Below are 13188 nucleotides of genomic sequence, written 5' to 3'. Positions count from 1 at the left end.
GCACAGATGTTGACATTTATGGTTACAAGTATATGTGTATTTTCTTCCACCATTTTAGAAAGTGTTAGTAAATGTTAGCTTTTAATTTTTAATCATGGCTTCCCTTAGATAGTTTCATCTATAAGTAAAGCACTGGGTGGCTGATGATGCTGGTATATATTAAATCTATGTGTGTGTGTGAGAGAGTGTGTGTGTGTGTGTGTGTGTGTACTTAGTTAGCTTCAGTTGGTGAATGAGGGAGTGGAAGTTAGCCTCCCATAATAAGTAAGTACCACTTTGTTGCTGCCTCTTTTGAAGTCTCAAGGTTATATTAGAAATTGAACTAGGAACAGAGGATTCATAGTATGGGCATTTAGACAGATTTCAAATTCAACTACTTTTCCTCATGGTTCAAAGTGAATTTGGTAGAAAGGTAAGACTATTAAATATTTGGAGAAAACATAAACTTAAATGTATATAGTACTTGTGTTTGTAAGTGAAGGTTTAAAATGTATATAATTGTAATTTAACATGTGTTCCATTTTATCATTTTTTATGACCTAGAAGAAGTGTGTTCCAGCAAGATAATGCTTATAAATATGATATATATTTCTTTTGGTAAATTGAGAAAGCACAGATAAATAAAAATTTTAAATCACCTATATAGTCATTCACATACATATGAATTTTTAAACAGAACTATAATAAATCTGTGTATACTGTTTTAAAACTTGCTTTTTTTACTCAATGTATCATATATATTTTCCCTTATTTTTTTAAATTCATCCTAAAATGATTTTAATTGCTATTTAATACTCCATTTTAACTTAATTTGCTAATATAGGATATCTTGCTTGTTTCTAATTTATAGTATTTTAAATAATGATGCCATAGAAATCCTTGAATATAAATCTTGCATATTTTGTTAGGACAAAATTCTTTTGTTGGGATAATTTTTATCTGGATATAAAATTACAATGTGAAAGAAAAAAAGCTTAAGATTCTTGAAATCTCTTGCCAAAACTTTCCTCCAACATATTTTTGCCAAATTAAACTACAATTATCAATTCAAGTAATATATGTTAAGATCTATCTCCTCATCAGTTATAATACTAGTAGCTGAGAGAATACAGCAATGAGCAGAGGATTTTACCTTCATGAAACTTAATTTTGCCTTCATTCTATTCATGCAGCAAAACTAAGCAAGATACCCTTCTGGATATAGTATTTTCCTTTATATTTAACACCATTTTTGCCAACTGGAGACAATTTTTGGTTTGCTGTAATGATGCAGAGGTTGGGAAAACATTTGTCCACTTATGTCATGCTTCAGGGAAACACCCAGGAAGTCATAAGGCAACATTATGTTTCCTATATCCTTCTGTTCTACCTTGGGATATTTTTGATTTTTAATGAGATTTTACCTGGGTCCATAACTCACTTATAAAATTATGACATTGTTAATGTCTGCTTAGCATAATGTCTGACAAGATAATTTGTATATTATGTGAGCTGACCTCCCTAATATATTTATGTTGGTTCATGGACTGGTATTTTCTCAAATATATTATATATATATATAACACATTATTTAAACTTTCATGCACAAGGCTGTTGTTGATAAATTTAAAAATATTATTCCATTTATTTCTTCATGCTTGAAATGTGCTGCTAGCTTGTTATTATTCTCGGGCATAACTATGAAAGTGCCATTAATGTGTTTGGTGAGAAAATTTGTATGAGCTTAGGTTTATGACACCTGGACTGTATGTTAGTCTTTTCGGTGTCAGCAATCCCTTATTTTGATTCTCTTTTAAATTTGTGGTCTTCCATAATTTAGCAGTTTCCTTATTTGGAGGATTGCTTCTGTAATTCTCTCAATATTTTAAAATTAATTTCAGCCTTTGACTAGTTTTTTGATAGAGTGTTAAATTAAGGTATAGCCTTTAACTATTTCAAAAGTGAGAAGTGACTCAGAATTTTGTCTCTAGGAACACATTAATTCTTATTGACAATCATTCTTTTACTTCAGAGTCTGTGGCTAACTAATAGCTGCAATGTTTTTCCCTGTTATTTTGTTTTAATATTTTTCTGACTCCACTTTTAGTGATGAGCTTGTAAATATTGTATATATCCATTTTATGCCCATTTAAAGGGACTAAGTAGCTGAAGAATAGGTATGTATTCTTTATATCTACTTAGAAATTCAATAGCCATTTTCAAACTTTCTATAAATGAAAATTTTTTCTTTTAGCTTTTATCTTTTATATTTCTTTGTTACAACCTTGTTATTTTAGAAGTATTATGTAAGAAGAATGTCCTAAAGTTGGTAGTGCCAGATGAAGTATGAAGGGACATTAAAAATGCAAAATAAATCATGGTGTACAAATTCAAATTCTTCATTTGTATGAAACTGAATTGTTACAGATATTATCAGACATTACATGCTTAAAATAAATGAATTCATATTAATCACAAATTGCAATGAGATGCATAATACTTCACCATTTTTTGATGAAATATCCAGAATCTATAGAGATAGAAAGCAGTTTAGTAGTTGCCAGAAACTGGGGCAATGGGGAAATGGTAAGCGATTACTTAATAGATGCAGAGTGTGATGACTCATGACTCTTCTGATGTGATGAAAAAGTTTTGAAACTAGAAGGAGGTGGTAGTGACACAGCATTGTGGATTCACTAAATGCCACTGAATTGTACACTTTAAAATGGTTAATGGCATGTTATTTTAATCTCTTCTCAATTTAGAATAATCTGACAGAACAAAATATGTTTACATAGCCAAGTTTAATGCATAAGCTTGTGGGTGAAGGTTAGGTTTAAACTGGCATAGATTTTAGACAGTTGATTTCAAAAATCTATGAGTTGCTCATTTGAGGTCATTTTGGAAGATGGAAGAATGTTGTCCTTAAAGGATTACTTTATTTCAAAGCACTATTTCTTTGACAGTAAATGTTTTAGTTTTGAAGTAATATTTACTTGCAGAAATCTTTCATTACCTTGATATTTTTGGTCAACAACAGGTAGGACAGTTGGGAAGGCAAGAAAAGTAAGCTATATTTCTAAATTGAGTGCATTGTTAGTCCTTTTCTTCAGCATACCTGGCTAATCTCTATGAATTTCAAACATCCCATACCCTTTGGCTAGAGAATTATCCACTTAGGGTTATGCAGACAGATACCAGGAACATATTCCATATCTAAACGTTCCTTTCTCCCTTTGGAAATGTCTCCTCATGAAAGGGAAGACAACTGAGATTTGAGACTGTCTTGGTTTTCCGAGATAAAGATGACTCATGGGGCTGAATGATAGTCTGCTTTAAAGATTCACTTTCCTTTGGGATTTAGTTTATGTCTTAAACTATCATCACGTTTTGTCTGATGATGGCTACATTGGACAGCAGTCCTCCTAGTACTTATTATCTGTTTCCGTATAGCAGTGGAGATATCTGAAACCTTTCTGTTCACAACTGTTAATTAAACAAGAGAGACATGCATGAAAAATGTGAGAGATGTGATAGAATCTTGGTGAAAGAAAAAGAAGTAAATGCCCTGATATCCATTCCCAAACCCAGGAACTTGAATCTGATTTTGTTCCTCTTGTAACTGTTGGCATGTCTTAATAAAGGCACAATGTTCCAATGGTTGTGGTATCTTTGGGAAGCTGTTTCAAAATGAAAAAAAAAAAAAAAAGTTAGAAGAGAAAAGAAATTTGATTTTATTCTATGAATTTGAAATAGAGTGTTTTAACCAGAATTGAGCTTTAGTATTTACCTTTGAAACTATCTTACTTTTTGAGATTGCACAAGTATCTCTAGGCCTTTTTTTAATGTCTCTGTTTCCTCATCTACATACTGGAGATAACAACAACTACTTCCTAGTGTTGTTTTAGGCAATAAACTTGCAATAAACTGTTGTTGAAAGCTTGAAAGTATATAAAGAACTGTATAAACAAAAAGAAAAATATTATTGTCATTAATAAGTATGATTAGCTCTAAATAGTGTTATCTCAGGTGGTACACAATAAATGTCTGAAAATGATGGTTAAATACTAGTGCCTAGTATAGATTCTTAAAGTATGAAGCAATGAATTAATCCAGTGTGTTCCAGCACACTTTTATCTTTCTGTGTTTATTCTCTTAAGAATTGATAAAGCTCACTTGGCTAATATTTTTCAGACTTTTGTTAGCCATATTCCTTTGGAAAGTTATATAATTACTTCTACAGATGACTTTTCACTAATAATTCTTTAATGTGTTTTTGTCTAACTTCTTCTTGGACTGTATTTTTTTCTATGTAGTGTATTTAAGGATGATATCTGAAATATCTTGACTCTCGTATTTTACGTTTACACTCATTCTTTCATAATATATGAGCCCAATTATATTATTTTACATTCAGTCTTAATACCTGTTATGTTGATACATTTAAAAATCTGATTTAAAACTTCTCAGATTTCATATAGTTCTTAATCTGTTTTATAATTTTGGGAAAATTATTCATTATGTTGAAGTACTTAATTTAGATATATATTGTCATGGAAAAATGTATTTAAGGGATAGTTGTATGTGTTTTTTACTTTTGGTCTTTTAGTTCCAGCGTGTTGTCCTTTTTGGTTTTGTTTTATTGCTTTTTTCTTTAATTTTGCTTACCAGAGCCAAAGCCTTAGTAGAAGAACAACGCCTTTTGTTCCTAGGGTTCAGGTAAAGGCCTTGTCTGCCTGATAGAATCTAAAATTGTGTTTTAACCCTTATTTGTATGTTTTTGGAAAATGCGTAGTAGGAAAACTTAATTTGGTATGTTGCTCCAAACCATATTATTGACTTCCAAATCATTTTATGAGCCAGCTTGTAAAATTCTGCATGGGGATTAAAATAAAGTAAAAATTTAAAGAGACAATCTTTGTTAGTAATTTTATATGATGGACTGAATACTAAAACTCATGTTTCAGGTTGGCATTTAATGTAGATTCCACTTATATCTGTAATATTGACATAAATAGCTGATTTTATACAGTTGATATTTTTATTACACTAAGGTTACTGTCTCTTTAAATCATTCATTATATCACTTAACATCTACATTCTCTTGCATTTTCCAAGCAATTACTCCTTGAGGAGACTGGCAAATAAATTTGTACCTTATCTAAAAATATGAATTTTCTGCATATTATATATAGAGTTCAACTTTGAAAACTATATGACTTTGATAGACCAAAATCACAATCCAAATAAAATGTCTTGGGTTTATTTTGTTTGCATTATGTAATTATAATACCATTTATTTTACTGCAATACTTGGGTACAAGTTCTTTGCCTCTTTTCATTAGGAAACCCTTATACGGAAAAGTAATGTCAATATAGTGTTTTTTAAAAAGTAGTATTATGCTTTTCTTGCTTTGCTGCATGGGTTTTTTTGGTTTTTTTTTTTGGTTATTGTTGGTTTTCAATAATGCTAATTTAATTTAAATTAAAAAAAACTGAAGTTGTTCTAGTTAACATTATCTAGTGTAAAATATTTACTTAGATTGCTCAGATTCTGCTTGGGAAACTTAAAAGTGGCACATGAAAAGTGTATTAAAGCAAGTAAAATGATATCAATATTTTTATTAATGAAAATGATGTAAAATAAGTATATCATATTTAGAACTGTGGAAGTATATTTGTTTTATTTTGAGGAATCAGCAGATATATTCCAACGATTCATTTAAAAAGCACAGTTAAGAATGTGACTAATAATATAGCAAATAAAATAATTTTGTTTTGATACTGTGAGCTAAATATCTATTAAAAACTTCAATGCAAGTCCCATAATATAAAATGAAAATTAGGGCTATTGATCAAATGCCCAGTTTGACAGTTTATTAAAACATATAATTTTCATCAAAAAATCAGTACAAAGTATGCCTATTTCATATCTATATTATTTAATATTTACATATTTGTAAAGTATAATTTAATAAACTGTAAAGTATTAATGTGAAAATATGAAAGCTAGTACCTAATATCTGTTTGTGTGAGGAATGAATATTATTAATAAATGATATTTTTTATTAATGGAAATTTTATTTCCATTAAAAACAGTACTATTTATCAAGCATTTGAAATATATATCTTAAGATTTAGCTGTAATGATTTTAAAAGAGCAAAAATACTGCCTGTGGAGATGACAACAAAGGATTAGTCTCAATCCCTAAAAAATACTCACAGAAGTCAGCAGTTTGCTCCAATAAATAATTATGAATTTAGTCTAATACTTATTATTTTCCTTTGTTATTTAAATGCACTATTTATTGGAAAACAATTTTGTAGTCTTTCAGAAGTTTTTTCTTTTTTGAAGTGTCTAATATTGATGTCATGATGCTCCGAGAAGGATTTTTAGCCTCATGGAAAATAAAGCCATAGCTCTTATTGTTATAGAAAATAAAGAATATAGAAAGTAGTGTGATTTGGTCACAAACTTAGAGGAACTTCGAATCTTTCTGACATCTGTTTCATCTCATGTATGAAACACTCTTGTATTTCTTACTTTTTTCTTCCCGCTCATATCTTTTGCCTGAATGTCTCTTTTTTCCATCTCTTCTCATCTATATCATTGTTTTAATATTGTTGGGCAAGAAATACTTGAACTTTTTTCTTTTTTTAATAGTAATTTCTAAAAATTTTATATTGGAGTATAGTTTATAATGTTGCAGTTAGTTTCAGGTGCTGAACTTTTTTTTTTCCACTTAAATATCAGATGCTTGTTTTCCAGGTTGTTGCTTCCCTAGGCTAAGGCAGTGGTTCTCAAGCTTTAATGGAAATGAGAATCACCTGAGGATTTGTTAAAATGCAAATTTTCTGGGCCCTATTCTGGTTCTGTAGCTGAAAGGTGGGCCACAGGAATTTGTAACTTTTAAACAGATGAGTCAGATAATACTGTTGCAGGAGTTTTATGAACCACAGTTTGAAAACCACTTGACTAGGGTCTGTACTCAGCATGTCAGTTCAAAAAAGTTTTTGTTATAGAGCCTCAAGATAATACCTGCATTAAACATAAGGACTTAATATAAAGAGTAGTACTGTCATTTGTAAAATTTAAACATTTCTAATAATTACTCTTATAAGAGGGTTAATTTCATTTAACCAAAAAAAAAAATATATAAATAATTTTATATACCTTTCTGGGCCATTAGTCTTGTGACTCAAAATTCTTGCTTGGCCTCTCATCCTCTTAGGATATGAAGTGAGGGACTCAACAACACCATGTTAGAATTGGAACTGAACTACTAACATATCATATATATATTTATCTTTATATTTTGTTATGTGGATGGTCTATATGTATATAGCCTAGAGCTTGGCCCAGCATTGACTGTCTGCTTTGGAGCGGAGAGGGAGGGACTGACATGAGATATATATTTAAGTCTTCCAAGCTAATGGAAACATTGTGCATCCAAATTAAAAGAAAAAAATCAAACAATTGAAAATAAAATATGCATATTATGTAAACAAAACTTTTCCCCAAGCTCCAAATTTCCAATTCAATTTCATTTTGAAGATAGTGGCCAGGGATGTGCTGAATTCTGAACCAAATGTGAATCAGAATCATAGTCATCATAACTAGGTGTGGGAGTGTGAGATGTGTGTGGGAGGTGATAGCTGTTAAGTCTAATGGATTCAACAGCTGGATGTGAAGATCTAATCCTTAATTATGACACAGGCAAATTATTCTAATTTTCCTATCTTGAATTATAAAATATACCCTTTTATTCTAAGGATGAATACATTTGCTTCACAAATGAAAAAGAGACTATGTATAAAAAACTTTAAAAGATGAATTTATTATAGTTTTAAATACAAATTTAAGCAGTCTGTTTACTAAATCTTCTAGTAATTCCTAGTTACTTGTAATCTTTGAAAGATCTTTGCTGTGATATAACATAAAACATTTGCTGAAAATATTCCCATGAATGCCATATGAGCAACTTATCTGTTCAGTTCATTTTGAGCACTTATTCTGGACTCAGTATTGTAGGGGAACCAAAATGAACTACAGAGACTCCTGCATAAATGTAGACACAGAACAATCCTATATAAAGTCCTTATTATGGCAGTGTAATTATTATGTGCATGTTAAAAAGCTATCAAATTAGATTATAAAAATTTCAAGAAATTTGTGAAACTAAAATATCTGAATTAAATTCTCCATTCATTGAAGTTATTATAGCATATCCTTTTAAGTTAACTGAAATTTACTAAGTGAAGTTTATATTCTGTGCTAATATCAGGATAAGAGAATGGGGCAAAGATTGGGAATGTAAGCATTCAGTTATATTAGTAAATGGTTAAGCTGATAAATAAATATTTTTGCTTTTCAGATAAAACTGTGGTTTGACAAGGTTGGTCACCAATTAATAGTTACAATTTTGGGAGCAAAGGACCTCCCTTCCAGGGAAGATGGGAGGCCAAGGAATCCTTATGTTAAAATTTACTTTCTTCCAGACAGAAGGTAAGGATATGAAACAACAGTAAATATTCTTGAAGACAGATAAGAAATGTTAATAGCAGGGAGTGTTTTGATTTTGTGTCATTTATTTTTAAATATCATACCAGTTAGATACTTATAACATTTAGCATAGGCATAATGATTCCTAGGAATCTAAATAGTGACAGTAAATGCTTTGATATTGTTTTAAAACCATTTCTAATGTTCATAGTTTATTCTATATCAATTTTATATTGTGTGGATTGCTTCTTAAATAAAGTATGTTTTTATTTATAAAACTCATTAAAAATTGTGCACCTTTAAATCAAATACACTTTAAACATAAACTACAGAGACAAAAAGCTGGAAATGGTACTAAAAGATATTCATCATGTTCCTCTACAATTTCTACTTTCTCTTACTAATATATTATTTCTCTACATTCTGTAAAATTAATGAACATGCTTTATATTTAATTACCAATATCATCAAGAAATCTCTACCACTGGGCCAAGAGTTAGCTTCCTAAAGTGTCATTTGCTTTGTGTCCATGCTGATCAATATGCATGTTATTAATCTACCCTGATTTAAATAGAGAAATCAGGATAGGAGAAATAATTTATCAAAAATCATCTAATCATTCTCAATTTCAAACACATACAAAGTGAAAGAAATTATTCAATAAACATCATGAAAAAGGAAAAAAGTAGTGCACTAATTTCCCTTCCCTAGCTCTTCTGCATTGATGTTTTCTAGGGTTGGTCTGGTCATTTTTCTCAGGATGTAAGTAGCGGGGTACAGATGTGATTTTAAACATACTTGTATACTTCTGCACACTCTCTTATTTGGTTTAAGTTAAAGTCATCAGTATTGAATGCCACAGTATCATCTGAAGAACAGACTCAACAAAGACAATAACAAGTAAGCAGTTAACAAAGGCCTTACACTTTGATACATATTTTGGAAAAAAATTAGTTAAATTATTCAGAAAATATGTGAGGTTGCCACACAGCCTCCTAAACTACTAGAAACTGTCTGCTGTATGATTTTATCTTATGAGGTTTACTTAGAGAAGATTGTTCTCTAACAACTTAGATTGTCTTTTGGGGAGGGATACACTTTGAACTGCAAGGGAAGATGAGGATATGCAATAACTAAAAGGGTAAATCCAACTTAAAACTTCAGTTGGATGATAGATGTCACAGCCATATTATCTACCATCTTAGGGGGAGGACAAGTCACTTGCTTCTCAGAGTGCAGCGAGTTTACTAGTCTAAGCATCCTTAGATTGCCATCATAAAAACTTGCGGAAAATCATGCATTCCCACATATGCTTTAATGCAAGCACATGATAAGTCATAGCCCAGTTGGTAAGGAATCTGCCTGCAATGCAGGAGACCGTGGTTCGATTCCTAGGTCGGGAAGATCCACTGGAGAAGGGATAGGCTACCCACTTCAGTATTCTTGGGCTTCCCTTGTGGCTCAGCTGGTAAAGAATCTGCCCGCAATGCGAGAGACCTGGGCTTGATCCCTGGGTTGGGAAGATCCCCTGGAGAAGGGAAAGACCACCCACTCCATATTCTGGCCTGGAGAATGTCATGGACATAGTCCGTGAGGTCGCAAGAGTCTTAAGTTTCTGTTTATTCAGAGCTCTTTAAGAAAAATGCTTATTTTTGAAGATAGTAAAAGCCTCTCAGATTATTTGTTTTTTGGTTGACTTTTAGTTTTAGTTTATTTTTCATGCCTCTTCCAACTTTCTGAGCAGACAGAGCTCAGATGAATGAGAAAGTCCCTTTATCTATGGTGAAACAGGTCACCAGCCCAGGTGGGATGCATGAGACAAGTGCTCAGGCCTGGTGCACTGGGAAGACCCAGAGGAATCGGGTGGAGAGGGAGGTGGGAGGGGGGATCGGGATGGGGAATACGTGTAAATCTATTGCTGATTCATGTCATTGTATGACAAAACCCATTGAAAAAATAAATAAATAAATAAATAAAAAAGGAAAAAAAAAAAAAAAAAGACTCCTCTGTATTCCCCAGTATAGAATTTTTATCTTTTCTCAACAGCAAAAAATTGAGAAAGTTTTGAAATTTTTTTCTCAGATTATCTCTCAGCTGAGTTTTCTTGTCAGTTATCAGGAATTTGAAGAATATTTAGGCAAGTTTGTTGCTCACTTTATTAATAGTTGTGTCAGGATTTTATCTGTAGTAGAAAACAGAATTCTCTGGTTAATTCACATAGCTACTTTATCACCTCAACCTTTTTTATTCTGTTGACATAAGTTTTTACACATGAATAAAGGACTGTGCTTTTAGTTTGAATTATTTGTTTTTTGGAAGAAAAGCCACAAGTCATAGGAAGCAGTATAAACCATTCTTGGATTAGATGGCAAGGTTCCATCTAAATATTTTCTTTCTGATGTTGGTGGAAGGAATTTTTATCTCTGACAGGGTGTCATAATTCATACTTTTATGGATAGAATATAAGTAGATGCTTTATAAATATTTGTTAAAGTTTTGGAAGGAGGAAGTGATGATCATAAATCATAGTCCATGTCATTATTTCTCTGTTATTTAGTTGTTCTAATTTACAGTGACACTTCTTTTTCATAAATTTGAATGGAGATAAGATTTCCTACATGGGTTTCCAAAGTTATTTTCCTAGGGAAACCATAGCAATTAATAAAGATTAATTGCTTTTAAATGGCCACATTAAATACATGCTTTTGATACATTAAGTCAAATATCTTGCATCTCCTGCATTGGCAGGAGGATTCTTTACCACTCACACCCTGGGAAGTCCTTGTATTAAACAGTAAGCTCTGCTTTCACCTAGGAGAAGTCACATAGACTCCCTCATTTAGAGGCACTCTATCCCTTCTTAGTTCAAACCGCTTCCTGTTTCCCAATACTCTGAGAACTGTGCTGTGCTAAGAGAATTTGAGGAAGTTAATACAGTTCCACTTTCTGTTCATTGGCATTTCTCACTTCAAATAGCCTCCTCTGATAGCTTAACATTGCCTTCCTTGATGATTTTCTTTGTTCCTATTCAGCCATTGATCCTCTCTAATAAGCTAGAGTAGTGATCTCCAAAAAGAATGGATATACCCAGGGAATGTAGAAACAATTCATTGGAGTTCAGAAAGAAATATGTGTATTTTTATTTTCATCTATTTTGATTACTATTTTTGTATATTTACCAATGAATGCAATATATTAGTATAACAGTACAGTAATACATGCATATAATTTATAAATATATGTGTATATAATGGAATGCATAATCAAAAACATTCATTTGATAGAAATATGCAGCAGAAAAAAATAAGAAAACCTCTGAACTGGAAGTTCTGTCCATCAGGATGGCCAACTTGCATTTCCAGCTCAGACTATAGCAGCTACTCACAGAGAAATAATTTTACTATGTTTATAAAGACCTATAAATGTCAACAGAAAACTAGGCCACAGTCTTGTCTAACTCAATGAAACTAAGCCATGCTATGTGGGACCACCCAAGATGGATGGGTCATGGTGGAGAGGTCTGACACAATGTTGTCCACTGGAGAACAGAATGGCAAACCACTTCAGTATTCTTGCCTTGAGAACCCCATGAACAGTATGAAAAGGCAAAATGATAGGATATTGAAAGATGAACTCCCCAGGTCGGTAGGTGCCCAGTATGCTACTGGAGATCAGTGGAGAAATAACTCCAGAAAGAATGAAGGGATGGAGCCAAAGCAAAAACAATACCCAGTTGTGGATGTGACTGGTGCTAGAAGCACGGTCCGATGCTGTAAACAGCAATATTGCATAGGAACCTGGAATGTTAGGTCTATGAATCAAGGCAAATTGGAAGTGGTCATATAGAAGATGGCAAGAGTGAATGTCGACATTCTAGGAATCAGCGAACTGAAATGGACTGGAATGGGTGAATTTAACTCAGATGACAATTATATCTACTACTGTGGGCAGGAATCCATTAAAAGAAATGGAGTAGCCATCATGGTCAACAAAAGAGTCCGAAATGCAGTACTTGGATGCAATCTCAAAAATGACAGAATGATCTCTGTTCGTTTCCAAGGCAAACCATTCAGTATCATGGTAATCTAAGCCTATGCCCCAACCAGTAATGCTGAAGAAGCCGAAGTTGAACAGTTCTATGAAGACCTACAAGACCTTTTAGAACTAACACCCAAAAAAGATGTCCTTTTCATTATAGGGAACTGGAATGCAAAAGTAGGAAGTCAAGAAACACCTGGAGTAACAGGCAAATTTGGTCTTGGAGTACGGAATGAAGCAGGGCAAAGGCTAGTAGATTTTTGCCAAGAGTGGCACTGCTCATAGCAAACACCCTTTTCCTACAACACAAGAGAAGACTCTACACATGGACATCACCAGATGGTCAACACTGAAATCAGATTGATTATATTCTTTGCAGCCAAAGATGGAGAAGCTCTATACAGTCAGCAAAAACAAGACCGGGAGCTGACTGTGGCTCAGATCATGAACTCCTTATTGCCAAATTCAGACTTAAATTGAAGAAAGTAGGGAAAACCACTAGACCATTCAGGTATGATCTAAATCAAATCCCTTATGATTATACAGTGGAAGTGAGAAATAGATTTAAGGGACTAGATCTGATAGAGTGCCTAATGAACTATGGATGGAGGTTTGTGACATTTTACAGGAGGCAGGGATCAAGACCATCCCCATGGAAAAGAAATGCA

General features: G+C 32.4%; 1 protein-coding gene across 6 annotated transcripts in view; it reads left to right on the top strand.

Annotated features, from left to right (window-relative positions):
- RIMS2 (regulating synaptic membrane exocytosis 2) overlaps positions 1 to 13188 on the top strand; it is a 599507-nt gene that overhangs the window by 318774 nt on the left and 267545 nt on the right. For 4 of the 6 annotated variants that reach the window (XM_061123619.1, XM_061123620.1, XM_061123622.1 and 1 more), the window contains one exon: positions 8355 to 8485. In XM_061123619.1, coding sequence (XP_060979602.1) covers positions 8355 to 8485 — 131 coding nt within the window. Of the gene's footprint in view, positions 1 to 4650; positions 4699 to 8354; positions 8486 to 13188 lie in introns of all 6 variants that reach the window. The other 2 variants (XM_061123618.1, XM_061123617.1) reach the window with 1 other exon arrangement.

This window comes from Dama dama, chromosome 21, assembly GCF_033118175.1.
Source record: "Dama dama isolate Ldn47 chromosome 21, ASM3311817v1, whole genome shotgun sequence".
Classification (NCBI taxonomy): domain Eukaryota; kingdom Metazoa; phylum Chordata; class Mammalia; order Artiodactyla; family Cervidae; genus Dama; species Dama dama.
The sequence above is the reverse complement of the archived record's forward strand: the minus strand, read 5'-3'. Positions and strand labels throughout refer to the sequence as shown.